This window comes from Nelumbo lutea, chromosome 1 (genome assembly GCF_056320005.1).
Source record: "Nelumbo lutea isolate HS-2025 chromosome 1, American lotus-T2T, whole genome shotgun sequence".
Taxonomy (NCBI): Eukaryota; Viridiplantae; Streptophyta; class Magnoliopsida; order Proteales; family Nelumbonaceae; genus Nelumbo; species Nelumbo lutea.
The window spans coordinates 141,260,688-141,288,433 of record NC_142684.1 but is presented as its reverse complement, the minus strand read 5'-3'; the positions used below and the strand labels follow the sequence as shown (position 1 = coordinate 141,288,433).

Here is a 27,746-nt window from a genome sequence, read left to right as displayed (position 1 = left end):
TAGCTGGGACAATGATGGAAGGGAGGTAACTTCCGGATTTTTCAAAACTACAAGGGAGGTTTTTATATTTTACCCCCCCCAAAAAAACAAAACATTCTCATTTTCAAATGGCAGAAAAAAAAGGCACGAAAAAAATAGTGAGAAATACCTGAATTTTTTTTCTTTTTTGTGACTTTGGTTGCTGCCTTGTCGGTTTCATTCACAATGCAAGAATGTTGATGCTTTTGCAACAAATTGCCACTAGTCACCAGTTTTGTTCGCTGTCGTCCAAGGTTATATTCATTCCATCTCAAAGACACATTAAATGAAGATTGGAAAGAAAAAGAAGAGTTAGAGAAGTGTTGCAAACTGTAAGAGAAAAAGAGGGAAACACAAAAGAAAAAAATGAAACCTTAGGTTGGAATGTTGAATAGGTAACTTAGGACATGAATGTCTTTTTAAAATATTTGTTATTTTTGTTTTATATCAATCATGAATCGTTGTCCAGATTGAGTGGTTTGACAATTAGTCATTTAGACTGGTCAAGTAATTGGGCCAATTTTTGGATTAAACAGTTTGACCACCCAGGTAAATAACATTTTTAGAACCTTTGATATATCCCATTATATACATCTTTCTTGTAGCAAATCCACCCCATAGTGGGAGGCGTGTGTAGAATTAGCATGGGAAACAATAGCAATAAGAAAGATGGTGGTGGTGGTGGTTGATTATTTTTAAAAGAACCATTGAAGAAACGTCAAAGATACGCAATCACACCCCACTTACAACAAGATAAGAGATTAGTAAGATAGGAAGGGTTAGCAAAATAAACAAATGATTTGGAGTTCCTATCTAATATTAATTAATAGATCATCTAGATGGCTAATAGTAATTAATAGGTCTGAGGAGAATATTTTGATGGCTAAAATTTAAAGGAAAAGATGAAGCCTACTACCAAATGGTGAAAATGATATTCCACATAGAAAATTTGAAAGTAGTGATGATGTTTGGTTTTGTTTAATGAATCGAAAGAATTTGTAAAGTCTATCACATGAAGCTATACTTCATCATTTAGCATAAGATCCCATTGATTTGACACCTATTTCCTTTATCTACTATTTTCTTTTTCTCTACTTCATCGAATACCTCATCCCCTTAAACCTCCAATGGTAGTGGAATTTGATGTCAGGTCTCTTCTTCTAGAAAAGATTTGGCACTTCTTTAACGGACTAAATCATTGATTTGATATAAATGTATTACATCAATCCATTAAATTAATTAGTTGAAATCCATGGTATATCACTTGGATGTGAGATTAACTACTACTCAATCAAATAGCCTAGATTTTTTGTTGAATTAATACATTATTTGGATTAGGAAGAAAACTCAATTTTTTTAGTATTTAGCTGAGAGAGCAAGAGGATCTCTATTATATCAAGTAGGCAAAGAAGTCCTCCTAAAATCAGTAATCACAATCATTCCAGCTTATGCTATGTCTTGTTTCCTAATCCCCTAAAAAAATTTGTGGTTCCATGTCAAAGTCACAAAAATCCTTTTGGTGGGGCGACAAAGAAAGTGTATAGAGTGCTAAGATTCAGAGACCCTTTTGCTTTGTTGGAAAATGTTGCTTGGAGATTGTGCTTTGGACTCAGATTGGAAGGAGTACAAATGCAAATGTATAGAATGCAAAACCTTGTATTTTGTATATATTTGCATTGTACATATTTGTATTTGCACTCCTTCCAAACTAAGCCTTAATGACTTTAATCTTTGGCAAAAGTAATCAAAGCAAAATATTTTCCCAACATCATTTTCTAAAAGCAAATCCAAATGGTAGAGATTCTTGGGGTTGAAGGAGTGTAATGGAGAGAAAAATGGTTCTTAGTAAAGGAATCCTTTGGAAAGTAAATAAGGGAACTAGAATCAGTGTGAAGAATGATCCTTGGATTCCTAGAGTTGAAGATTTCAAACCTCATGGTCTGAGTCTAGCCTCTTCTCTAAATCTTAAAGTTGTTGATCTTATGGATCAGTCTAGAAGATGTTGGGATGTAGTAATGGTTACCCCTGGCGGCTCAGGAACCGGCTCCAGCCAGGGCGGCTCATACCACTCACCCACTTCCCGCTGGGGGCCAATCCCGAGCCGCCTTGGCGTGACTTTGGGCCGCCGAGGCTACTATTGGAGATAGGGCAAATTAGGGGCAGTACTCCGGATATCATGGAAGATATTTTGAGTACTCTACCCAATAGGAGCGAGAATTGAAGAATCAAAACTGGACCTAATCCAACGGATTGAGAATGTAGTCAAAGAAGGGGCAGTCATCAAATCAACTATGTTGATTTGAGTTTAATGACTAAATGGATCATTGATTATCAAGACGATGAGCACCCCCCAAATCTATGCTATATCCTAAAACTGCGAAGAAAACTACAGGACAATAAGCAACAGCTTGAGCACGTCAGCGCGTAAGCATGCGAAGAACAATTGGGGCCTATGCTATGGTGTCCTAAGGAAGCTAACAAGGTTGCCCATATGGTAGCTAAATTTGGTTTGAAGAAAAATCTCTGGTGGTTTGTTGTTGCTCCTCTTTGTTGTTCCGTTGAGATCAAAGAAGATTTGGAATCTGTTAGTGTTTTAAGTTGGTGAGTTGGGTTTTTGTTTTCTTTTTTTTCTTGTTTTGCTATTGTTTCCTTTTTCTCTATGGTGTTATTTGGTTGTTTTGTCTATGTTTCTTCTTGGTTGTTAATGAGTGCGGATTTGGCCCTTCAATGACATTGTGACACATGGCATCTCAGAACATTAGGTGATACCCGGAACCACTTAGGCAATAACTTGTCAAGTTGACGGTGTTCCGAATTGGCGACCTGGTACAGGCGCTGATCTAGCGACCTGGCACTGACGCCGACCTGACGACCAACCTTTATGTTGAACTAACGACCTAATTAGCAGGACAACAGCTCAGCCTGACACGCCAAGTCCGCAACGAACGAGCTCGGATAACCAGACCACCTCAGGACAAGTCTACCTCGGCGCACGGTCACATTAGGACTACCTCGGTCCCAAGGCATTTCAGCATTCATATCAGGATGGATATAAAGAGCATGAGCTCAGGCAATGTTGACCGACCACTGCATGGAAACCCCATAAATCTCGTCACTGTACTCTGCGTCTTACGGGATCGTACCTTGTAATAGCTAAATATCATATCCCCACTCCCCGATTCAGGCGGAACGGTCAGCCTCACCGGTTGGTAGCATTATCCCCAACTAACATGGAAACGGATCCTGTCGCAGCGAGAATTCCGGAACTACTCCACCGAACCCGCAAAGACTCTAGTATATAAAGGTTTCACCGCTTAGGGGTGAAGAGGAGGCATAATCTCTGCTCTCTAGTTCTTTCACAATCTAATATCATTTTCAGTTTGCAACCAAGTGCTAACTTAAGCATCAGAGCGATCCCGTCGGGTAAACAACCCCGAGTTGTTTGATTCATCTCTTGTAGGTTCATCGAGCCCATTGTTGCTGGTAGCCAAATCATCTCCTATAGGGAGCAACCGGATTGCTCTACATCAGTTGTGTTAATGGAATGTCTTCTTACAAAAAAAAAAAAAAGAAAAGATTTTGTGCACCAGTTGAACATACTACATTAGATTAAATATCGATACATCATTTGTATGGTTAAGACCAATCAATTAATCTTAGGATGTCATTTTTATCGTTTAAGTCTTGAGTTTTATTTGGTACATTACTTTATATAAACTGGAACTAGATTTTTTTTTTTTAAATTACTGGTGTGATATTCAAGATAAGGGTGTCAATGGATCAACTTTTTTTTTTTTTCACTTCAATTGAACCCATTTGGATTAATTTGTATGGATTTAGATTAAATTGGGTCCCGTTCATTTGTAAATGGACTCATGTTGAGTTGAATCAAATTGGACCCAATCCGATCCAATTGGCACTCCTATTTCACTTCCATGATCTATATTAATTAGCTAAAACATTTACATCCTATATTAATTAGCTTATCAACTAGCTTATCAGCTAAAACATTTACATACTTCCATGATCTATATCAACTAGATACGTGGTTAAAAAGATCATGGTCAAAATTATCTCTCTTAGGTCCCCACTTGTTTTAATTTATTTGGGTAAATGAGTTTATTCGGGCAAGTGCTTTCTAGAAAAAAGTTTCCCAAGTAAGTTTGATTCAAGCATTCTTGTGTGGTGTAACTTATCCAAATAAGGAGAGAGGCAAGAGGGGGATAGCATTATTGGTGGGGTGGGTAAGCAACTTACCCCCCCTCAAGGAGGGTATCGGTTAGCCAAGTAACTGATACTCTTCAAAAAATTTGCTTACCGTGGAATCCATTATAGTGGCATATGAATGTAGGGATCGTGATCAATTACCCAATTGACCACCTTATCCCCTATAGAATACTGACAAACTATCAGGGCCTTAATGCTATTAAATGGACAAAACATGAAACAATATTACACAAAATTTGATGATAGCATTCACATAATGTGCATATATGGACGTATACCATCTAATGGAAACCAAGAGGGTCACCTAATTGTTTTTGTTTATGCAAAAAAGCTCTACATCATCATCAACTTGGCTTAAAAAATAATTACCAAAAAAAAGCTTTGCTTAAAAAATTAGTACATACAATGTGGATTCTAGAAAATCTGGAGAAGACCAGTTGGTTGAAAACAATATAAAGCAAAATTAGCTAACCTATGTATTGCCATTTTAGTCACATGTCAAATTTCATTCAGGCGAGATAACATACTTCTGCAATTTAGCAATAATAGTGTTAATGCTCCATTGTGAATCAATAAAATCCACCAAAAGTAGCCGCATTGCCTTTTTTTTTATATTTAAACAAGAACTAATCTAGGGAACCGACAACCTGAACTATCTATAAGGTTTAGGTTTTCCAATGTCCGAGGAATGTTGTGCATCGCTTTCAATAACCACATTGTGCAACCTTGTGAGCAAAATTAGTTCCATGATAAAACGCCAATACTTCCACTTCTAGAGATGAACATTTAGATGGTGTTCTATATGATTTTTTCTTATTATTAGTTTAAAAAATCATCTAGTTTGAAAATAGATTGTTTCTTGAAACAAAAATACATAAAAATGTTCTTGGATGTCTATGTATTTTTTGTTTTGCATTGTGTTCTAAAACAGAATCAACTTGTTTTTCCCTTTAAAAAGGAAAACAGAATTCAAGAACATGATTTTATTTTTCTGATAATGTGGTAATTTCAAAAGCAAATGAAAACAAAAACATTCATGCTATAGAATGCCCATGTAGGTATTAGGACAACTTTGAGGAAGAGATGGTAGCGATGATGATCATGGAAGATGATGTCAACACCATTCAAAGCTCCCTCCCTATAGCTCCTTCAACGTTTGTTTTGATGGTATATTAATCTCGAGTTTCTTCATACAATTTAGAGGTTGATCCCATCCCAACCAAATTCACTTTTGCATAGCATGTAATCTGAGTATGCTTAGGCTTGTCTAATAATAAAGCTCTGCAGATAAGCCACATGGCTAATCTGATAATCATATGAAAATATAAAATAAAATAATATGGGGGCTAAATATTGTACTCTTGAAAAATAAGGGCAGCCCCCTATAATTTACCACATAATCCTTTTCGTTTTCTTTAGTCAAAGGATATAAAGAATGCTTACATGAAAGAGTGAATGAGGACCTGTTTCACTTGTTTTATAATTCTACAAAGACAGATGAAATGATTTAAGAGATAAAAGGAAATTTTAAGGCAAAAAAAATGATCAATGTCAAGGAACCCATCTATGGGCCTTCATCTATTCCTTTGTTTATCGAGTTGTGTTGTAGCGGAAAAGGGACTGCCATGTCTACACTACAAACACTTGTAGGTATCCTTATCTTAATCAAAAGTTTGAAAATATGAATGGCTAGAATTGCTTGAAGGAGTATTCAGTCTAATGTGGGATATGAGGTTGATGTAAAAGGCTTCAATGCAATCATATTTATTTTAATAAAAGATCGTACTTGATTAGATGTCATCATTTTATCAATGAAAATGTAAAAGGGGGTTCAATTATTTAGAAATCGAAATGTAGTAATTCCCTTCCTGTCATCACTTAGCATCTATATCAATATTAAATAAAGGAAAGAGGGGGGCCAAGTATCCCCTCACTTCAATTCTTGCATCGACATCTTTCTCTCATTTTTCATACATTTACTTATTTATTAGAAGAGCCCCCTTGTAATGTAAGGGCCCATGTTAAAAGATGACTATATTTTAGAGTAATTATAGGCTTCTATATAGTGAGGAAATTGAATTGATTGTTAGTAATTCATATTTTATGTTATTTATTTTTTAAATAAAAAACACCAATTTCTAAGGGAGAAAAGAATAGAGAGAGAGAGAAGGCTGACATACACAATTGCATTTTAGAATATAGTAAAAAAATTGAAATTAAATTATTAAGATATACTCCCTTAAATCTTAATTTTCTATAATAAAATTCATCATTGCTCCTACCCAACGTGTGTTTTTTCTTGGACAATGTTCAAATTTGGAGAAAGAGACAACAACAATAAATCTAGAGAAAAGTTTTTTGCTCAAATTAAAGCTTCCAAAATATTAGTTTACATGGATTGTGAGGGTAATATCCCCCTCTCCATCCATCTTAGTATGGATCAAATGAATGTGTGATGTGTCAAACCTATCATACATATGGTTTGATTACACATTATGGGAAGTTGTAGACTACTATTTGTTTAGGTGAATAAATAAGTGGACCTGGAATTCCAAGAAGATAGTCTCGGCAATCTAGACAGGCATGATGAAATGTAGGTAGTTTTTATTCAAAGGAAGTTGATGGAATGTGGGGAATGGGTGGAGTATCAATGCTTTTCTCTATCCATGGTTTCCCGTCTCTGGCAAGATCCTGCCTTATATTGAGCAAAGTTGCATGAAGGTAGCCTACTGAAGGGATTAGAGATCCATCATATGGATGGTCGAATCCTGCAGGTAGGTTGGGCAAAATTTCAAAAATTTCCTCTCCCCTCATTTGGGAATCACATTCCCTGTTTTAGAAAATCTGCATTTTCAATGATCAATCTTGAACCATAAACCGAACCAAATCTGAAACCAGAAGCAGGAGAGGGATATACCTGGTACGGAGAAATAGTATCTCCCAATGGAAGTGTTCACGCCCAAGGAAGGAACCAAAAATTGCTCCCATTGAAGATGACACAGTGTAGGATGGAGCAGAATCATCAATGTTCTTCCAATGAACTGAATCCTTCACAAGAATTTGTTGGAGGCTGTGAGTACAACTTCAAATCAGCCTTTGAGAAAGGCTGATATCAAGATCAAATCTTGATTGTTCCTGCTTAAAAGAGGAGATCGAACTGGCAGTAATGGCGACAATAGGAAGGAGGCGGCAAGGAGAAAATAGCTCAGTCTTACTGGGTGCTATGTTCTCTCTGATTTGAATGTGATGATCTTCTAAAGCTACCGCCCCCTTTCTCCTTTTATAACCTTAAAGGGATCAACTCCTAATCCCATTAGGAGTTGCTGATCCAAATCATATTTTGATTTGAATTCCCTTTAAGTGATAAGGATAGACCCTTACCTTATCTGCAGATTAGATCACCCCTCTCCTAATCTTATTAGGAGGTTTCCAGATCTGAATCTGTATTCAGATTTAGACTCTCTGAGTGGATAGGGTAAGACCCTATCTTATATGCTAATCTAATCTCAAATTTGCCCCTTTATTTAACTGATCAAATTAGCCCAGTTCAAAATGGACTTTAGGCCCAATAAGAGTATATGCTCACTTAGCCCTCCAAATTGTTGCCCAGTTGGGCTTCCTTGTATGACGTGAGACTCAAGTATTGATCTATACATCAGTCACAAGGGTTCGGCCCAGCCTTTGTTACAAGGCCTAGCTGAATTCACTGGAAAGCCCAATGAACCCCCTGAGCCCATCATATGGACTCTATGGGCCCAACACTTACACTAAGTTGTCCCTGGGCCAAGCCACCTTATAACACCTAAGGACTATGGGCAAATGCAAGATTAGCCCATCAGGTATTAACCTCAATGGTTTTACACTCAACCTCTCAGCCCATAATGATCAAACATTGCCTGACAAGAGAGGACCTCTCCCTCGGTTGCAAGGAACAGTATTGCACTCTCTACTCACATGGACCCCGGGAATTAAAACTCTTTTGCAAACATTTTGAAATCGTAATATATATATATATATATATATATATATATTTATTTATTTATTTATATCCGTATATAAAGTATATTTTGCAAAACAAATCTCAACGATTGAAATTGGCTACCGACAATCTTGGTTTCCATCAGAGAGAGTGCATCCCCGATCATTACCTTTGTCTGACAAATGGGCTAATCTTGTCACTATGATCACCCACTCAGATGAATTCTCATATTGTCTCAACATACCCAGGTTTTGACCCCGTCTAAGGATCTCACTAATTGGCATATCAAAGATAGCCCAATCCAACACCTAGTGCAGTGTCATAATCGAATCTAGGGGTCAGGTGTAACTTTTCAGTTTTGCCCACTAATCTCCAAGGTCTAGGGAAATGCTGAAAATCTGGTCCGATTCAGGGTTTCAAATAAACCTACACTACATGTGCTTTGGGTCTCACTCTGGTAGCTGAGACATGCCACCCCAACACTTGGCAGCACACCAGTGTCGCCTTAGCAGGATAAATCTCCCCAGACTTATCCAACAACTGTGAACATTCTAAACTAACACGAGTCTCATTAAGTGTCCAATTTAAGGGTATTACATAGAAATACACCACAAGAACATGAATCAAATATGCACTTTATTCATTTACAATAAATGTCATAAGTACATTAATCTGATAGTAACTAAGGGCATACAACTGTCTAATAGCTCCCACTTGCACTTAGGTCCAATCTGGTATAAGTTGGAGTCCCATACTTTCCATGTGTTTCTCAAACACTTTCTGTGTCAGTGGCTTAGTCAATGGGTCTACTACATTCTCTGCTGATACTACCCTTTGAATTAGGACGTCCCTTCTACCAACAATCTCCCGCAGTACACCACCTTGTCGGGAGCTTTTTATGAAGCAAAAGTTCAACTAGTTGTTGAGGCTATTGAGGTCGTCAATAGGACCCTTAGGGGATGCATCTTTCTATACATACAAGTCAATGGAGAAAATGCCAAATCCTTTGTTAAGCAAGCATGGTCCCTAGTGGATGAGTCTCATGTAGGGCATGATGATAGTGGGGGATGGGAGTTTATTTTCTCCAGTGTTGACAATATGGAGAAATTGCTTAATGGTGGTCCTTGATTTATTCAAACCAACTAGATGTTAAGTTGAAAAATGGAGGGATGCAAAGGTTAGTGAAAAAGTTAAAACCTTGGTATCAAAATTTGTGGGTCCAAATGCACTATATACCTAGGTGTTTCATTTCTAATCACCATTGCAACATGTTTAAAAGTGATTGGCTCTGGGTAGAATACAAATATGAGCAACCACTACGTTATCCAGTTTTCAAGAAGAATGTTACTCCATGCAATCATTTGTAGTTGGTGAAACATGGCTAAAGCTCTAATGAAGAGGATGAAAGTAAACTAGTAAAGCATAAACAAACCACTAAATCCACTATTCTTTAAGTAATATCCAAAGGTAAAGAAAAGCTTCACTTGTTAAAACTAAAGACTGAAGTAGGGTCTCAAGGTGACTCGTCCTCAAAATGTACGAGATTGCTATTGGAGAGTTAGGAATAGGTCAACTCATCGAGTGGAGATTCAAGGAAAAATGGAGAAAATCTTTAGCCTTTGGCTCAAATTCCAATGCTAAAAGGTGTACAATGGAGATTCCAGGTGAGCAGCTTGAAGCTTGTACCACTATGTCCGGGGGTTGGGCATGATAAATCCAATTAGAAGAGTTAAGAGAGATGGGGTAGACCTTTTAAATGTGAGGTCTCTTTAAAGGATCTTTTGAAAGGAAAAACCATGTTAATTAGCTAACTTAGAGAAGCAGAGATTATCAAATAAATCGGTGAAGCCCAAATATCCAAGAAACTCAAAAAAACCAAAGTTGGGCTCATTAGAGATTGGATATCCTCAATAAGGTTTGAAGTTGCGAACTTAGATGCTGAGAAAATTGTCAGCACCCCCATTAATGCTTCTGTCAATTAGCTAATATCATTTAAGCACTCCATTTCGACAGACCCTTATAACTTGGCAAACCTTGACTTGTTCACTCAACTAGAGGATTCAATTTGGTGAAACAACTGGGAGCCACTCCTAGACCAGCAACAACAACTAACAACTCTTGCCACTCTCCTTGTTAAGGTATTCTATTATTTCTACACATTGTTGTTTTCTATAGTTGTCACATTCTTAAATAATTTGTTTTTCTTTTATTTGGGTTGTTGTCACATACTTTTTTTACAAATGAGAATATTACTTGGAACATTAGCAGGGGAAGGGTTGGGAAACACAATGATCTTTGATTAAACACTCAAAATCCTTAAACCTAGATATTTTATTTAGCTCTAAAGCCAAACTAAATTTTGAACAATCTTTACAACTTGCTAAGAAAATGGGTTACTTTAACTTCTCAATCGTTGAAGCCTTTTGCTTAAGGGGGGGGGGGACTGTTATGCTGTTGGAAAGATGGGTTAAGAGTTAATGCTACTCACTATCTAGAGACACAGAACTTTCAGTAGAGTCCTACCTAGAGAACCACAATTAGACTATTATTTTTCTCCATAGTTACCCAAGTAGAGGAGACAAAATTGTTTATTGGGAACAATACCTCTTAGACAAACACTATCTCTAGTCCAAGGCTTAGGTTATAATTGGTGATTTCAATGATATTACTAACTCTTTTGACTATGTTGGCTCACAAAAATATGTTTACATTTCGTGACCTTTATGATTTGTTATTAATTCTTTCTCACTAGTGGATCTAGGAATTCCTGGCCCTTTCTTCACCTTAACCAACAATTAACTTGATTCTAATGGTGTCAAAGAATGGCTAGATAAAGCTCTTGCTAGAGTTGAATGGTTAAAACTCTTCCCTTATGCAAAACTCTTCTAGATGCAAATCCATCAATGGAATAAAGAAAGAAATCTTTTCACTTTCTCCCAATGTGGTCAAGCCACTAAGATTGTGAAGGTCTTATTAGATAAGGTTGGGACAGAGACAAGAGAGGATCTATATCTTCCAAAATTGTCTACAAACTAAAGGATATTAGAGGTGGATCATCACAATGGAACAAATCTACTTTTGGAAATATCAATATGAAGTTAAAAAAATTAGAGGAAAATATTGCTTCACTGTAGAGGTTGGAAGGCATAGAAGAACTCAATTACAAATTGAAGGAACTCAAGAAGGAATACAATATGTGGACTTTATATGAAGAACAACTTTGGCGCTTGAAATTTAGGGAGCTATGGGTTAAAGAGGTTACAAGAATATCAAAATTTTCCATTATCAGTCAAATTCAAAAGGAGATGGTGTAGCATAGAATGGTTGGAAAAGGGAGGTAGTTGGGTGAATGAAACAAATGAAATACTATACTAGAAAGTTTCAAAAAGATGATTTTAAATATCACTAGAGAGGATGAGGACCTTGATCTCACTATACTTGAAGACCTTCTTTAGCCAACTCTTTAAACAAAAGAGTAGTTAGCTCTCATTTTCTCCCTTAGAACATAAAATTAAACAAGCTCTCTTTGAAATGAATCCTCATAAAGCCCTAAGGCCAGACTATTTTACAATTTCTTTTATAAAAAATATTAGCATGTGCTAGAGGTAGAAATTACCTTGATAGTGCAAAATTTCTACCACAACCAGTATATCCTAAAAGAATTAAAGCATTCTAACTTTAGTCTTCATACCCAAAAAAGGAAGGACCGAGCTTGTAGAGCATTATAGACCCATAAGCCTCTCAAATGTTTTATACAAAATTATAACTAAAGTCCTTGCAAATAGACTGAGGCCTCTCCTTCCAAAATTAATTTCTCCGAATCAAGTAGCCTATGTTAAAGGTGGGCATATAACTGATAATGTTATTATTGCAAAAGAGGTCATTTACAAACTGAAAAAAAAAATAAAAAAGGTAAAGAAAGATGAGTTACTTTAAAAATTGATATGGCAAAAGCTTTTGATAGAATGAACTGGTCCTTTATACTTTTGCTTTGAAGTACAAGGGCTTTCCATAATAGTGGTTTACTCTCATCCACTAGTGTATTACAACAACATTCTACTCTATTAAACTTAATGACACACCCTACAATCATTTTAATGTAAAAAAAGGGCATAAGCAAGGGGACCCTCTCTCCTCGTATCTTTCTATTATTAGAATGTAGTTGCTGATGTCAGTTTTGGATAAAGTAAAAGCCCTTCACATATTTAAGGAGTAAAATTGCAAAGGATACTAGTCCTCTCACCCATTTTCTCTTCGCTAATGATTGTCTAATCTTCTACAAGGCAAATCTAAATGGATTTAAAGTCTTGCATTTGGCCTTAAGGCTTCAAGGATCTCTTTGGTCAAAAAATAAATTTTGCCAAATCTAACATTCTTTTTAGCAAAAATATTTACTCGGCTCATCATAAACTTCTCTGCAAAACTCTGGGTATGAAGCTCATGAACATCCATTCAAAGTACTTAGTCTCGTGGCTGACTAATTATAAGAATAAAAGTGATCCTCATAAGGAGTTAGTGGAAATAATTGAAAAAAAAATGAACTCTTGACGAGCTAGGTTTCTCTTACAAGCAGGTAGAATCACTTTGGTAAGTTTAGTTTGCCAAAGTTTTCCTTCTTATATAATGTTGACTATTTTGCCTTAAAAAGTCACAAACAAATTGGAACAGCTCTAGAGAAATTTCTAGTGGAAGGGGAGTAAAGAGAAAAGCTAAGGACATAACATAGCTTGGTACAAGATCTATAATATGAAGAATGATGGAGGTCTAGGCATTAGGAGAATTGCTGCCTTCATCAAGGCTTTTTCTCCAAACAAATTTGGAAGTCTTATCAGGAAAGAATGAGTTATGGATTCGACAAATTAGGGGGAAATATCTTAGAAAAAATAACATTTTTTACTGTAAGCCAAGGTGTAACGATTCGTGGTGGTGGAAGTGTGTTTTAAAGATCATCAAGTGATAAAATCTTGGTTTTCCATGACCTTTGGATTCCAAGTTTATATTACCATTCCAAAACCAAAAAATGAAGCGAAATGTCTATGAATTTTCATATCTAAAAGTTAAAGATCTTATAACAGATGAAGGATTTTAGAATCTTGGTTCTTCAATTTCTTTTTGATGAACACACAATGCGAGCAATCACTAACATCCCTCTCTCAAATACCCTTGTAGACAATTCCCTATAGTAGAAACCAGCTCCAAAGGGTGAGTTCATAATTAAGTCAACATATGGAACCTTTAGAAAGTTGCAATGTGAATGTTCTTCTCATACAACCAAGTGGACCAAGCTATGAACCTTATAGGTTCCACTAAGGTGCCAACTCTTTGCTTGGAAGCTCCTACATAGAATAGTTAAAACAAAAATGGTAATCTGGCCAACAAGAATAGAAGGAGATGTTCTTTGCACATTCTACAATTAAGAACCTAAAATTCAAGAACATTTATTCTTTGCTTGTAATTTCTCTCGAGCAATATGACTTCAATCTCAGGTGGGGTTTAACTCTAACCTCTTTCTTACAATGTACGCTCCTAATCCATTCAAGTAGAGTAGTTAAAACAAAAATGGCAATTTGGATAACAAGAAAATGATGTGTTCTTTGCACATTTTGCAATTCAAAACCCAAAATTCAAGAGCATTTATTCTTTGCTTGTAATTTCTCTCAAGCAGTCTGACTTCAATCTCATGTGGGGTTTAACCTAAACTTCTTTTTACAATGCACACTTCTGATTCATTCCAATGGTGGGCTCAACATAACAAGCATTGTCTTGGCCTAATGAAAAAAAAAAAAAATTGCCCCTATAGGGTGTTGGCTATTTTAAGAAGTTTATGGGATGTTAGAAATGATGTACTCTTCTAAAGAGCTGCTCTTGACTCGAGTGTAGTATGCCTTAGAACTGACCTTTATTACTCTTTGGACTTTGAAAAGAGTGTTGTCCCACAAGGCTCAGTTTCAAATGTTGAACCAGAGTTCTCCTGGTTTTCTACTATTTCCCACACCTTTGCTTTACTTAATGGTTCTTGGCACAATACCACACACATTGCTTCTATGGGACTTTTGATTTTCTCCCATTTAACATCCACTTTAATTGTAGAAGAACTTTGCATGGCCACATCTACAACCGAAGTTGAAGCTTAGACAATCATTTGGGGCTTAAGAATGGTCATCTCTTTTAGATTCCTACATGCTATCCTTTTTTCTAACACTGAAAACACTATCAATGCTGGCAGGAACCTTTAGAAACATTAACTGGCGAAAAATACCTATCATTGAGCTAATCAACCATATGTTATCCTTTCTTGCTAGTATTAAGTTGGTTTGTGTAAATAGAGGAGAAGTTATCACAACTCATGTAATGGCTTAGAAATCTAGAAACTCTAAATATTTTGTTCCCTCATTTCATTGATCTCTTATTTTTCTTCTTGTAGGAGGGGTGTGATCCTGTATCCTTGATGTTTTTTAATTGGTTCCTTTTTTTTTGCAAAAAAAAATGGGAAGGGAAAATTACAAATTAGTACCTTGTACTTTGGGCCTAGTCTCATTTTGGTCTCCAAATTTTAAAATGAGCCAATCCAGTAAGTAAACTTTCAAAACGTGCCAATTTAGTACCTACGGCTAATCAATCCTTAGTTATGTGTATCATGTGATATCACATGCGACTTAAAACTTTTGAAAATGTCAAAATTATTGTTTTGAAATAAAACATTGTTGATTACCTTCATCCTCAAGAAGATGAAACAGAGGTGCAAAACTAAAAACTCATAGTGTCTATGGATGAATAGTAGCCAACATCCATGGTGTCTCTTCTAATCAACGGTGTTCCACACTTTTCCTCTTAGTCTCCTCCCAAACAATGAAAGTCCTAAAAGGATTCTCTCCTTAATCCGATGCTTTGAAAAGCTTGAAGCCTAGGAGAAGCATTGGTTCCAAGCTCTTGAAGGTTAGGGTGAACGTCAGTCACAAATCTAAAACCATCGCCCTTGATCGAAATCCATCACCGGGTAAGCCCTCTTGTCCTGACTCCAATGATCCAATATAGAAATTCGTTAAAAGGGATTACAAATGGGGCTGTATTGTGCCTTCTTATGATAGGAATCAACTTCATGCTACTATTGATGAGCTATTTTATGAAGGATGCAGAGATAAAGTACTCCATAGTCCAAAACTGGTATGCAAGTGACGAGGAAGGGAATGGTGGGATTTATAATTTTGTTACGAAACGGGGCCTTTGTGCTAGATCTTTGTCGAAGCTATCATGGACCCAGGTGGAGAGGGAGTTTGCTGTTACTTGGAAGTATCCAAGTGTTGTTTTGGAGGAAGATGATACAATGGGAGAATTCTATTCCGTAGCATTGATAGATGATTATCAACAAGTAGACATTAGGACCAAGATGACATACAAGGGCAAAACACTAGAAGTAGGATCATCTCAAAGGGTATATCGAGGTAATTCATGGAATTGTTATAGGGGCTTGTTTAGGTGATGTCAAATGTAGAGAATGCTAGGAGTGAATTAGATTATGAGCTTGTTCATGAGAACAATGGTTCCTGGTTTCTACAAGGATGTGTTTGACAAGCTCCCTAATGAGTTTGGTGCTGAAGTGAATCAACGTATTTCACTTTACCTTTCATAGAAACTTGAGGGATTTATTGGTTGAGCCACCGGTTATGTATCATTCACAGTTAACACTTCTTATACTCAAAACATATTTCACTTTTACCTTTCATAGAAACTAAAACCTCATTTTATTAACTAAAACTAAAAACTCTTGAGTGAATTTTGTAAGCTTTTGTTTTTGTCGTTTGTACCACTCACCATATAGTGATACCAAGGGTGATTTAAGCTTGAGTGAATTTTGTAAGCTTTTGTGAATGAGTGCATTTTGTATCACTCAAGAGGCCTAAGTGTATTCTATATCGAGGCCTGAGTATAAAGCTGGAGAATGTTTTGAACTTTTGATTTTGATGGACAAAAGGAAGAAAACTGTTGAAAGTTGAATATCAGAAATGGGCAATGGAATGTAGTCACAAGTTGGTAGTTACTACTTATGAGAGAATGATTAGAGATGTCGAAACTCGAATCTATGTGAGAGTATTTTCATGGGAAAGGCTGATTCTGTGGGTAGTGTGTTTTGGGATGTTCATGATGCTGGTGATTTTCATGCAGTGGGGCACCATGTTGTTGGAGATGTTGTTCTCTAACCCTCAACACAATAAATTTATGTTTTTTGTAAATCAGAGATTTACTATTACCGTGTGTCTATATTTGATATTAGACAACGCTCTCCAGACAATTTTCTGGTGATATTTCATTTTCTAGTGTCATTTTCTGCTTATTAGAACCAACATTAAGAATTGGTTAATAAAGAAAATTAGATGAGACTTAAAAGAATTTGTATCATTTTACCTCTCACTTATGGCAGATAAATGATAAGTACTAAATTGACACATTTTAAAAGTTTTAATACTGAATTGACATGTATTAAAATTTGAGGATCAAAGTGAAATTAGGCCCAATCTCTACCCACCATGAATTAAAGCCACACATTTTAAAAGTTTTAATACTGATTTGATCATGTTACAATGAGTAAGGGTAATTACCTTAAGCCCCAATCCTAGTAGAAGTGGCGTTTATTCCCAGGTCTGTGCTCCAATGATTGAGAGGTCGTACCAACAGTTGGAACCATTTGACTATATTGATTATTAATTAATGCTATAAAACATTGCATAATATCAAACATGCCCTTGATAGTTGTGTCACCTCCTCTAATAAATTTTAATTGTGCATTAGTGACATTGGTTATCCACTTTCTATTATTTTATAATAAATTTTTGTTGGTAAAGAAACTTTTAGATTTCATTCATTATTATAAAATTATAAATTTATATCTGGCTTTAGTTGGCAGACATAAAGATATGCTCAAACGTGGACTCTCCCGACTCTCCCAAGTTGTGCTTATCCAAGAGTTCAATCCCATGTGATTCCAATACTATCATTGTTGTAATTGTTGTAGCTATATATGTGCTGATATGTTGTTCTGAAAAGTGAAAACTAATCCAGAAATAAAAACTGTTTTCTTTTTTTAATCTCAGTGATTGGTCAATAGTTTCAAACATATAGGTTAAATGAATGAACCTATAAATTAAATAATAAAATTATAGAAAAATAAAAAAAATTAAAAATTTTTGAAAAGGTTTAAATTATATTTCAGTTATATTAAATCAAAATAAGTTTCATAAATGAAAATGATTATTATAAAAAAATATAAAAAAGAAATAAAAGAAAAATGTCTGAAGCAATGTTTTAAAAACAATCTAGAATTAGAATTGTTTTAATCACCAGTTTTTGGGTTGATGGTTCCATCATACAATTCAAATAAATAACATATTTTTAACAAAAAATAAAAAAATAAAAATTAATTAAAATAAAAAACTATTGATCGGGTAGAACAGGTTGATGATTCAACTACATGGATCAATGATTTTTTGACTAAGAACCAAGTTTATAATAAAACGAAATTAGTTGCCTGAACGATTCTTGCACCGGACGGTTTAATCGTCTAAGTCAACGGCAGTTCAACACCATGGGTCTGATGATGAAACATGACTATTTCGGTAGGACTGGAACTTCGGCTTGACCACCCTAATCTTAACCACTGATCAAAAATCCAAGTTTGAACAACCTAAGTAATCTCACATGATAATCCAAAAAACAGAAAGTTGATAGCGCACGCCCGATTCGACTAAGTAATATTCCAAATTTTCAATAAATAATTCCGCTTTCACCTTTGTAGCAGGTGGGGTTGTTGAGGCGGCGGCTACGTTTTGGGTTGGAAACAAGAATTTTGGCACAGCACAGGCACAACTCATGTGATGAATGAATGTGAGTTATCAGTTATGTGTCGTGAAGGCAGCATAGCCGTCAAGGGGCCCACCCGTCACCTAGCTCAGATTCTTTTTGGTTGGTTGCTGACGAGTATCCACCCGATTCACAGCTCAGGGTCGGCTGGCCAGTGGCCAGTGGCCCTCCACCATTTCCTCCCCATCCTATCTTTCCGGTGGTCAATTGATTCCATCCCCATCCCTCACTGTCTTGTTCTAAATTCGCAATATGCCTGCCTGCCTTTATTATACTCTACAGCATATTTACAGCACTATCATGTCCCTGCCTTTAATTGATAATTACGGCTTGCTTCCCGTCTCAACTCTCAAGGGGCGGTGAATTTAGGAGGGCATTTTGGCCGGACCAACCAAATAAATTTTAGGATATTTTGATTTTCGGTCCCCTATATTTATTCTAAAAAAATCAAGCATCTTCGATTATGATCTTTCCACGTGGCATTCTTTAAGCCGTCTGTCCAATAAGGAATCCCACTTCCAGTTCCACCATAGCACAATCGCCCACTATCCATCCTCCTCCGTTTCCTCTTAAAATTGAAACTCTCATCGATGAAAAGAAAAAGCGGTTATTTGATTATTTAACCAACCCCTCAAAAAACACCAGTTTTTGGTTTTTGCACTTTGCAAAGATAGGGAGAGAAAAACGATGGGGAATTTAAAGCGTGTTGATCTCCACGGAAATAGTTGAAACCAGGTATCTATAGAGAGGGGGGAAAGTAAAAAGTCCTTATCCCTAGTTTTCTCTGCGCCAAGCTCTCTCCTTCGTTAATGGCGGATTCGGAGAAGCAAGAAACGGCCGTTAATGGCATGTCGGAGGTGAGGGGAGGGTCTTGTGTGGAAGGAGTGGCGGTTTCGGATTTTGACATGTTATGCGCCACTGTGGCTTTGCAGACGCAAGGATTTTCGGTAGACAAATGGCGGAAATTGGGAGGAATGCATGAAGACGGAGGAGACTTCGGTGGAGTGCAGAGGATGTGGGAAGGTGAAGTTTTAGATTGCTTCGATGACCGACGAATCGCTATTGAAACGGCATGGTGAGTATTCTTCTTTTTCTTTTCCCTTTTCCTGTGGTGTTTTTCTTTTCCTTTTATTATCTGATGGATGCAATATGAGAGGCACTCGTATATTTTCTTTTCTTTTTTTTTTTTTTTTAAGAACGACTTTGAAATGTTTTTTTTTTTTTCCCTTTTTGAGGTCGTAAGGTTTTTCGTTTTACTGAGTTCATCAGGACATTGGTTTCCATTCCTCTTGTATCCCTTCGTATCTCATTGTTCGGCTTTTCCTTCTTTCTTTCCTTGCGCTGTCGAAATGTGGGTCTATTTTATCTCGGAAGAAAAAGCGGAGGTTTTTTGTTTTATAGAACCGAAAATTTTCTCAGGCGAATGGTAGGTAATGTGGTTTTGGTCTTTTGGAGAAGATTTCTCCTTTTTCTGTGGAGGGATGGGGGAACTTGCCAGGTGTTAGGTCTTAAATGGATTTCCTACTTCCGATTTTCCTTTCAAAGGTTTCTGGAGAACTAGAACCGGGCGGCCTAGCCTCTCAATGTAATGGTGTCCTTAGTGAGTTGAAAGTTTGTGGATTCAAACATGGACGAGGGGAACGAGGCTGCTAATTTGCTATGTTCCTTTGTAATTAAAATGTGAGTTATCGATACAATCAGCCTTTCGCTATTATCCAAATTGATTATGCATGGCTAAAGGCGTTGGGATTCTTTAAAGTGATCATTTCTCATAATTAGGTTAGGAGGCTAGGGCTTGAGATAAATTACAAAATAAGTTTGGTGTCCATGACAAGGGAGAGATTGAAGAGTGCTGCTCATATAATTAAATCAGATTAGGTGCAATGGATATGTGTCTTTTATCTTCTATGACCAACCGATAACAAGCAAATTAAAGGGATTTTTTTTAAGATCGCCATAAGATCACCCATCTTGTATGGGACAGAACATTGGGAATTCAAGAAACGTGATATTCATACTTCATAGAATAAGGCCTCATTTGGCAAGTCTTTCCACAGCTTCTTTTGGGCTTTTTAAAGCTCAAAAGGTGGAAAATGTAGGTCGTAGAAAGCTTGCGGAAGCCCAAAAATCGCTAATTTCAAGATAATGAAGCTTCTGGTCTTCCCGCAGTTTAGAGCTTCTATGAATGTGAGTTACACAGCCACGCATTAGGTTGTTTTTTGATAGGGATCAGATTAGCCCCCCTGACATATGATTAACCGGCTCCCTTTTCCTTTTGCAGCAATACAAATTAAAAGGGGGATTTTAGTCTCGAAAATACACAAGTACAATTTACATTTACAGGCTCTAGTTGTGGCAATTTCAGTTGAATATTGTTTGTTTTCTATAGCCCAATGCGGTTTGTATATATACTCGTTTTGTTTTAGAGTTTAGGGTTTGCGTTTTCTTTTTTGTAGTTTGGGGTTTAACTGGACTTGATTATCTCTTTGTATACTGGACCAAAACAAAGAGTGTATGTTTTCCATTGTAGTACAATCCTTTTGTAGTTTGTTGATTATCCTTGTATATTGGACTGAAACAAAAGTGTTTTTATTAGTGTTGAATACTTGATTATCAATGTCAATTACCCCTGTATATCCTTTTGTCGTTTGGGGTTTTATTGGACTTGATTATCCTTGTTTATCATTTTTATTCGACTTGAATGCTTTTAGGTACATTATGGTTTTTTTCCATGAAACATTATGATTCTTTTCCATCATTCTTGCTTGGAGATGGAACTGTTGCAGTTTGAAACTATTATGGCCGTGAAAACATGTTGGTTCTTTTCCATTATGGTTCTTTCCCATGAAAATGGTTTGTTTCTTTTACATGAAAACATTTCAAAAGTATCCCTGAACCATATGTGTACTCACAGCCATGAATTTGCTTTTGAATAACTCAATTCTCTAATTCCACTGATCACCTTAATTATTTCTTCTAGGTCAGATCTCCAGAGCCTTTGTTTTCTTTACTGCTCCTAGAAATGATTGCTACTTCATATCCTCAGTCCTCACCTTCTCTTACATTGTACCTTCCCATTACAAATCTGGTAGCATTTTCTGAAGTCCATTGGTTGCAGCACATGGTTGATGCTTGGCTTCTTAGGGGGGCATAACTTATAACAAAAGAAGGTATTAAGGTAACTCTATAGAATTCAACTACATATGCTATCCGGTGGTGCAAATGAAAGGAAAGAAACAAGATGCTTTTTGGAAACAAAAGAGGTTTGGACTTGGAGATATGCAGATGAAGTGGGACAGTTTATTTATTTCCAGGCTTCTATCTTAGTGGACTTGGAGTTCTCTGGCTTGAACTTCAACAAATTTTGTAATGACTGGAATAACATCCATGCAGGCCTTGGGATTGTTTGGGGAAGCCTGCTTATGAAAACAAAGCCCCTATGAGTTCTACTTCTGTAGCCAAAGAATCAGCTAAGCCATTAGCAAATCTCCTAACCCAGTGGAACAAAATGTTCACCATGATTAAGTATTTAGCTTCATTAGTACAATGCCAGTGAATCCATAGGCCATTGCTATTCTTTTTGATAAAGAAATGAACTTTTTATTAATTTGGAAATATTAGCACGTACAAGCAGCCTTTGGAGAGGTGCGACCTGCGATCTCTCCACTGGATTTAGCTTTACTAATCCAGTAGAATATAGCTGCCATAGTTTTCAAGGCGGCAAGATGAGGCTAGGCGACTAGGGGGTGCCTAGTTGCGTAGTCGCCTAGGCGTCGCCTAGGTGATGGATTTTTTATGTTAAAAACATAGATCCTAGGGTAGTTCCCTAGGTACCAGAACCATATTTCTTTAATAAAACTGTTAGGCGATTAGGTCAAAGGGCGCCTTGTCGCTTAGGCGTCGCCTTGACAACTATGATAGCTGCTTCATTTCTTGGTTTTTAACAGCTGTACAATCACTAATATCAAGTCCATCTCCTATAACTTGTAACCATACACTTGACTTCTGCTGTACAATCACTCTTTTAAAGTAGTGGCAGGATTTGTCACTCTTGGTGATAGTTGAACTAGGTTTCTTATGCAATTATTACCTTTAATCCTCGAAAGAGTCAACTTAGTTGAAGGGTCATGACTGCAAAACAAGTATGGATTTTTAAAATAGTTACTTGCTATATGATGAACTATGTGGGGCCCACATTGATTTTCTGTATAGATGAATACACGAGTGGGGCTGACCATAGGTGATAACCACATATGTCAATGTGTAGATGAGGACTACATTGATATCTTGTATAGGGAAATGCATGTGTGCCCACTTTAATATTTTGTATAGGTAAATGTGTAAGTGGGGTCCAAAAGTACAATCTGTATTTTTTAATTTGTTATTGGGTTCCAGACATGACATTTCACATGTATGTAAGAGGGACCCACAAGTACGCTTACCAAATGGTTTTTCGGTCTTTCTGGCTTTTGAGAAATCTTTGAAAAAAATTGCAAGCAAACGGTCTTTGGTCTTTGAAGATCTACCTATCAAAGCTCATCAGTCTTACAAGGTATTGAGCTTTTGGAAGATCTTCCTAAAAAAACTTGCCAAACACCTCTTAAGTCTATTAAAGATGAAGCTTTTGTAATAGATGACTTGCAAGCAAGGTTCAAGATATTGATACACCTGATACACATGGCCTTGTGTAATTTTTTTTTCCAAAATTGGACAGGGAGTTGGTTTTAGGCCTGCCTATCCCTGAAACTGGTCAAAATCCTAAAACACCCTTATTTAGAGTATTGGCGACCTGTCTATATGTTGTGAAGTTTTGATCCTTGCGGGCGAAATTAGAAAAGAATGCATTATTTGGAATAAAAGCCTTAATAGTTGACAAAATGAAATTAAGTTGATTGAGATGGTTTTATCACATGAATGATTTGATACAAGTTGAAGGTCTTAAAAGGTAAGAGAAGGCCAAAAAGGACATAGGTGGAGTGTCGAACATGGAAGTAGTGAGAAAGGACTTGTGAACATTAGATTTGGCATAGTACAGTCCAGTGAACATTATGTTTAATATGTTTTTTTTTTTTTTTATTTTTTTACATTTTTAAAATTTTTGGCATTTTTTTGAATTTTCTGACATTATTTTTTATATTTTAGCATTTTTTTTGTAATTTTGTGCCTTGCTTCAAAAAAGCGCACACCTTGCCTTGCGCCTCGCCTCAGGTGCAAATTGGCCCTTGCGCTTTTAAAACACTGGTACAGTCTTAAACAAAGTAAAATGGAAGTAAAACATTCATATTTCTGCCCTTAATGAGGCTTAGTTGAATAGAATTGGTTCAATAAAATCTAGTGGACTCCCTCTAAATAGGGGTGTCAATTGGACTGGATTTGGTCCAATCCGATCCAGTCCAATGTGAGTCCATTATAAATGGACCAGGTCCAACCCAATCCAATGAATATCTTGGATCATTTTGGACCGGTCCAATTCAATGTCTGGACCGTTCAATCTGTTCAAATTCGTTCTGATTTAAATTGGTTTCAACCCAAACTTGGTCCATTGACATCTATATTCTTAACTTATATCAATGGACCAGATATTGGCTTAATCCAACTCAATCTAATATAAATTTATTACGGACAGACCAAGTCCAATCCAATGTCTTATTGGTCCGTCCAATCCGTCCAAATTGATTTTGGACTGAATGGGGTCCAATCCTAAACCAGTCCATTGACACCCTTACCTCTAACACCAGATTGAGGGGAAGAAGGAAAACATGAATAAAAATGTACTCACATGGGGGTAATATTGCAACAAAGGCTCAGTTTGGAAAGAGTACAAATGCAAATATGTACGGTGCAAGTACATATAAAATAATATAAAATATAAGGTTTTGCGCTCTACAGATTTGTATTTGTACTCCTTCCAAACTAAGCCAAAGTTAAGAATCCTTTTACTATCGAACTAGGATAGTTAATCATATGTTTTTTTTTTTTTTTTAATATTACAGCTGTCCGTGCTACACATTTGGGAAGAATATGGGAAGAGCTGGTTTTGGTTCATGTTTTGTTCAGGTAAATAATTCTATTTGCAATCCAACCATCATTTTCTTTTGATTACCAAATAATTATGATCCAAGTATTTAATTCTATCCATGATTGTATGGTTCTTTATCCTTACATAAATGTACATGTTCTTGAGGGCCATCCTTTTTGGGAACTTAGAGAAAAAATTAAGATGCTCTATGATGCCTACATGAGGCAAAGGGTTTGCCAAGCAGAAATGGTCAATTTTTCTAGACAGACTTTTTTTTTGATAATTGAATTAATTTTCCTAGGCAGATTTTGAGTAATTGTATTTTTCATGTGCGAATAGCCTGAATATGGCTTTTACCACGAGTCAGTTAGACCATGTTGACCAGTTCAAATATTAAACTCCAGCTAGCAGTTTGCCTTTTCTTAATGCTATTACTTTATTCAAATGCGCTTCATTCAAGATGTACATCCTTCCTTTGAGTGGCCTCTTTGTGCAAAATGCCAAAGGTTAGGACCGTATACAGTACCCCTCCCAAGACCACAGATAGCTGGGACCAACATTGGGTATTGGCATTTCTTAAGTAGAATGCTTCTGTTCGTCAGCCTGATGAGTTACTTATAATGTTGCTAGTGGTTTGGCTTCTCGGACTTTTGACATGGCTTTATAGTGCAGAGAATTGGTATGTCTTGTAAAAGGTGGACCTTGCTTTGTCATATCCAAACCAACCATATGGAAACTCTAGGGAGGACCGAGTCTGTTCTTTGTGCTATGGAGCATTGTAATTGGTGTCATGAGATATGTTGTGCCAAATGGTAAAGACAAGCAGGATTTGGATATGCACTAAATGAATGAACTAATATAACAAGAAATGCTGGTGGTATTAATATTGAGAGATACAGAATTGTAGAAATATGGTACTGTACCTCAACCATTATATTATGTACATTCATATTATCTTTTACCACTTTGTTTTCTATTCAAGTAGTGGTTAGCCAAGAACCTTTACTATTAAGTTAAGTTGTCAAATTATATTGTCAATACTTGATCTTTGCAGGTTTTGAGGGTTTTCAATCTTTTGGTTTTTACAGGGAACTATTTATTTCATCATTGCAGTCTGTGCTCTTCTCAACTACATTGCTTTTGCTTATACCAAGCGATACTACTTTCTGTACTTAGCGGTTGGTTTCACAGTTTTGACTGGAACATATTTAGGGTATTTCCGTACACTGATAAGAAAGCAGTTTAATATTGGGGTAAGGCATCCATATCCACAATTATGAGCTTTCATTTTTTCAAAGAAAAATATGAAACAAAAAATGTGGACAAGCTTAGAAACGTTCAGAAGAGGTGTATATATATATATATATTCTTATAATTAAAAGTACTTATAAATGAATAGAAATCACATAAATAAGTTTAAGTTGGGAGATTTAGAGAGTCACTACATTTTTACAAACCATCTAATAAATTACAAGGCGTTAGCTGTAAATACCACCAAAATGGCTTTAACCACGTTGAAGCACATGTACAAGCTTAAATGCATATATGATACATGTATATATATATATACACGTATATATGTATGTATGTATATATGTATATATGTATACCAACACGCTCACATGTGTATACACACATATGGGCTTCTTTTGTTGAGAGGAATATTCTTTTACTTTCAAGCATGAGCCGGCAGATATTTTCCTTGAACTTGGAAGACTCGTATACCTTTTATGACACCACTCTGCCCTTCCATTTTGTATTAGTAGATTACACCCTGCATCTGATTGTAGCTTGTACCACTTCCACCTTACTTCCCTTTGGTTACCTCTCAGGCTCAGCTTCCTTGAATTCTCCAGTCTACAAGGAATATTCTCTCTCGTAGCTCCAAAGTCTAAACTATCTTTCTTAACATTTTAGTTGTTTAAAATGCGGGAATTTGATTATGATTTCTCATGTTACTTCAATTTTGACACATCCTTCTGTTTTAATTTGACCTGTCTCACATGTTCTTTGATTTGATTAACATTGTTTTTAAACCGTTTGCCATTGCAGCAGCACAAGGACAGCTTTTTGGATGACTGTGTGAACCATTTAGTATGCCCCTGTTGCACGTTATGCCAGGTCTGTTTCCTTGTTGCATTAAATTGTTAATAACACAAGAAGCAATTCCACCACGCAACTGAAGCACGTGCAAGACGGAAGTTCTGTTGCGTGGAATTTTGCACCGTTGATTAAGCGGAGAAAATCAAAACCACCCTGGCCCCACTATTTTTTTCTGTTGGTTACGAATATCTTGATATGTTTGAGCAGGAATCCAGGACATTGGAGATGAACAACGTCCGAGATGGCATCTGGCACGGCCGAGGTGACACAATATGCATAGGCAATTCCGGAGAAAGGAGCAAAGCCTTTTTTGAGCTAAGGCGGCCGCCTCTGGTCTCCACCAAATCTCCTGATCTCTGCAGCATGCGAAGATCTACAGACGGTAGCGATCACTTGTGGATTGCAGCAGTCAACCAATCCGAGCCCTTGGTCCCACCACCATCTCAACACTAACTAACTTCTTTAAAAAGGGGAAAGGTGGGGGCGGTTTCGTAGCCAGCCGACAGCAGGTCAATTGTACATTTTATATACATGTCCATCAGTCAAAGATTGAAAATGACCAACCTGCCGCCGGGCCGAACAAGATATGTCTCATGTTGTGTCCAGAAGGTCAAGGTGTGGGCTTGATCTTGATGATCCCAGAACTCAAATGACCCGGAGTTGGTGGGGAATTTGCACCCTTCACCGCTTCACCCCAAAGTTAGAAGAAAAGTTGGGTTATCATTTGGCAAATTTGTCACTGTAGTTTCTCTTTTGCACTTTACTTAATGGGGTGGTAACTGTAATTATTCTTATTTCTCTATCCATGATAGATGCAGTATATGCAACCCTCTACCTTAACCAATCCAATATAATTCTCTCGGTTGGGCTGCTTCATGTCGAGAATTTAGCCAGGGGAATTTAGCACGTCGAAGGCAATATTTCATAGGAAAAAGTTTGGGTCTTGGATGGTAAGTTTGTAAGTTGTAACCAGTCGTCTGATCTGATGACTGAGTAGTTGAGATAATGACTTGGTAACCCTCCAAGAAAAAAGGAAGTGCATGATCAAAAATTCAAAATCGTAGAGTGATTTGATTATTATTTTTTTATATGAAGGATATAAAATCACATATATTGACTAAAGTACGGAAACTCAGTACAAGAAAGCAAGAACTGGGAAGGTATGTATTTTATTGATGCAGTTGTATGACTTGTATCTAATCCACGTGTAGAGACGGATAGTGAGCTAAAAATAAAATTGTAATTTTACTTCTTATTGCACCATTCGTTTTCTATTATTTTAGGTCCCCTTTGGCATAACTCCCCAGGAGCGATTCTGGCAGTTCTCGCATTTCTGTGGAATGGAATTGCGTTCGGATGCGTCCAAGCTCGAGAATCGCTCCTGATTCCGAAAGGCTGATTCTCGGGAACCCAGATTGTAATTTTACTTCTGCAGTTTCTTGCTACGTCCTCTTGAGAATTAAGAACACGAGTGCACTCCCGAAATTTTGCACTACAACACTATCTTGTCAAAACTCAAAATTCCTAACCTTATTCGTTGATACT

At 36.7% G+C, this 27,746-nt stretch overlaps 1 protein-coding gene across 3 annotated transcripts; it reads left to right on the top strand.

Moving 5' to 3' along the window:
• Window positions 1–18,204: 18,204 nt before the first annotated feature.
• On the top strand, window positions 18,205–27,259 carry LOC148877987 (PLAC8 family protein). Of its 3 annotated transcripts, none has more exons than XM_088947497.1 (5): window positions 18,205–19,154; window positions 24,073–24,136; window positions 25,187–25,351; window positions 26,154–26,219; window positions 26,409–27,259. In XM_088947497.1, exons 1-5 carry the CDS (start codon window positions 18,889–18,891, stop codon window positions 26,652–26,654), a joined length of 807 nt encoding a protein of 268 aa, XP_088803623.1. In that variant the 5' UTR covers window positions 18,205–18,888; the 3' UTR covers window positions 26,655–27,259. The 3 variants fall into 3 exon arrangements, with proteins under 3 accessions (XP_088803623.1, XP_088803617.1, XP_088803630.1); XM_088947491.1 differs by having other exon boundaries at window positions 18,523–19,154; window positions 26,151–26,219; XM_088947504.1 differs by lacking the exon at window positions 25,187–25,351 and having other exon boundaries at window positions 18,620–19,154; window positions 26,151–26,219.
• Window positions 27,260–27,746: the final 487 nt, after the last annotated feature.

What these genes read in the sequence shown, in the direction of transcription:
- LOC148877987 (XM_088947491.1), top strand. Translation starts at nt 18,889, where the DNA reads ATGGCGGATTCGGAGAAGCAAGAAACGGCCGTTAATGGCATGTCGGAG. An exon ending in ATCGCTATTGAAACGGCATG is followed by an intron (nt 19,155 to 24,072) that starts GTGAGTATTCTT and finishes TTAATATTACAG; the next exon opens with CTGTCCGTGCTACACATTTG. An exon ending in CCTGTTGCACGTTATGCCAG is followed by an intron (nt 26,220 to 26,408) that starts GTCTGTTTCCTT and finishes ATGTTTGAGCAG; the next exon opens with GAATCCAGGACATTGGAGAT.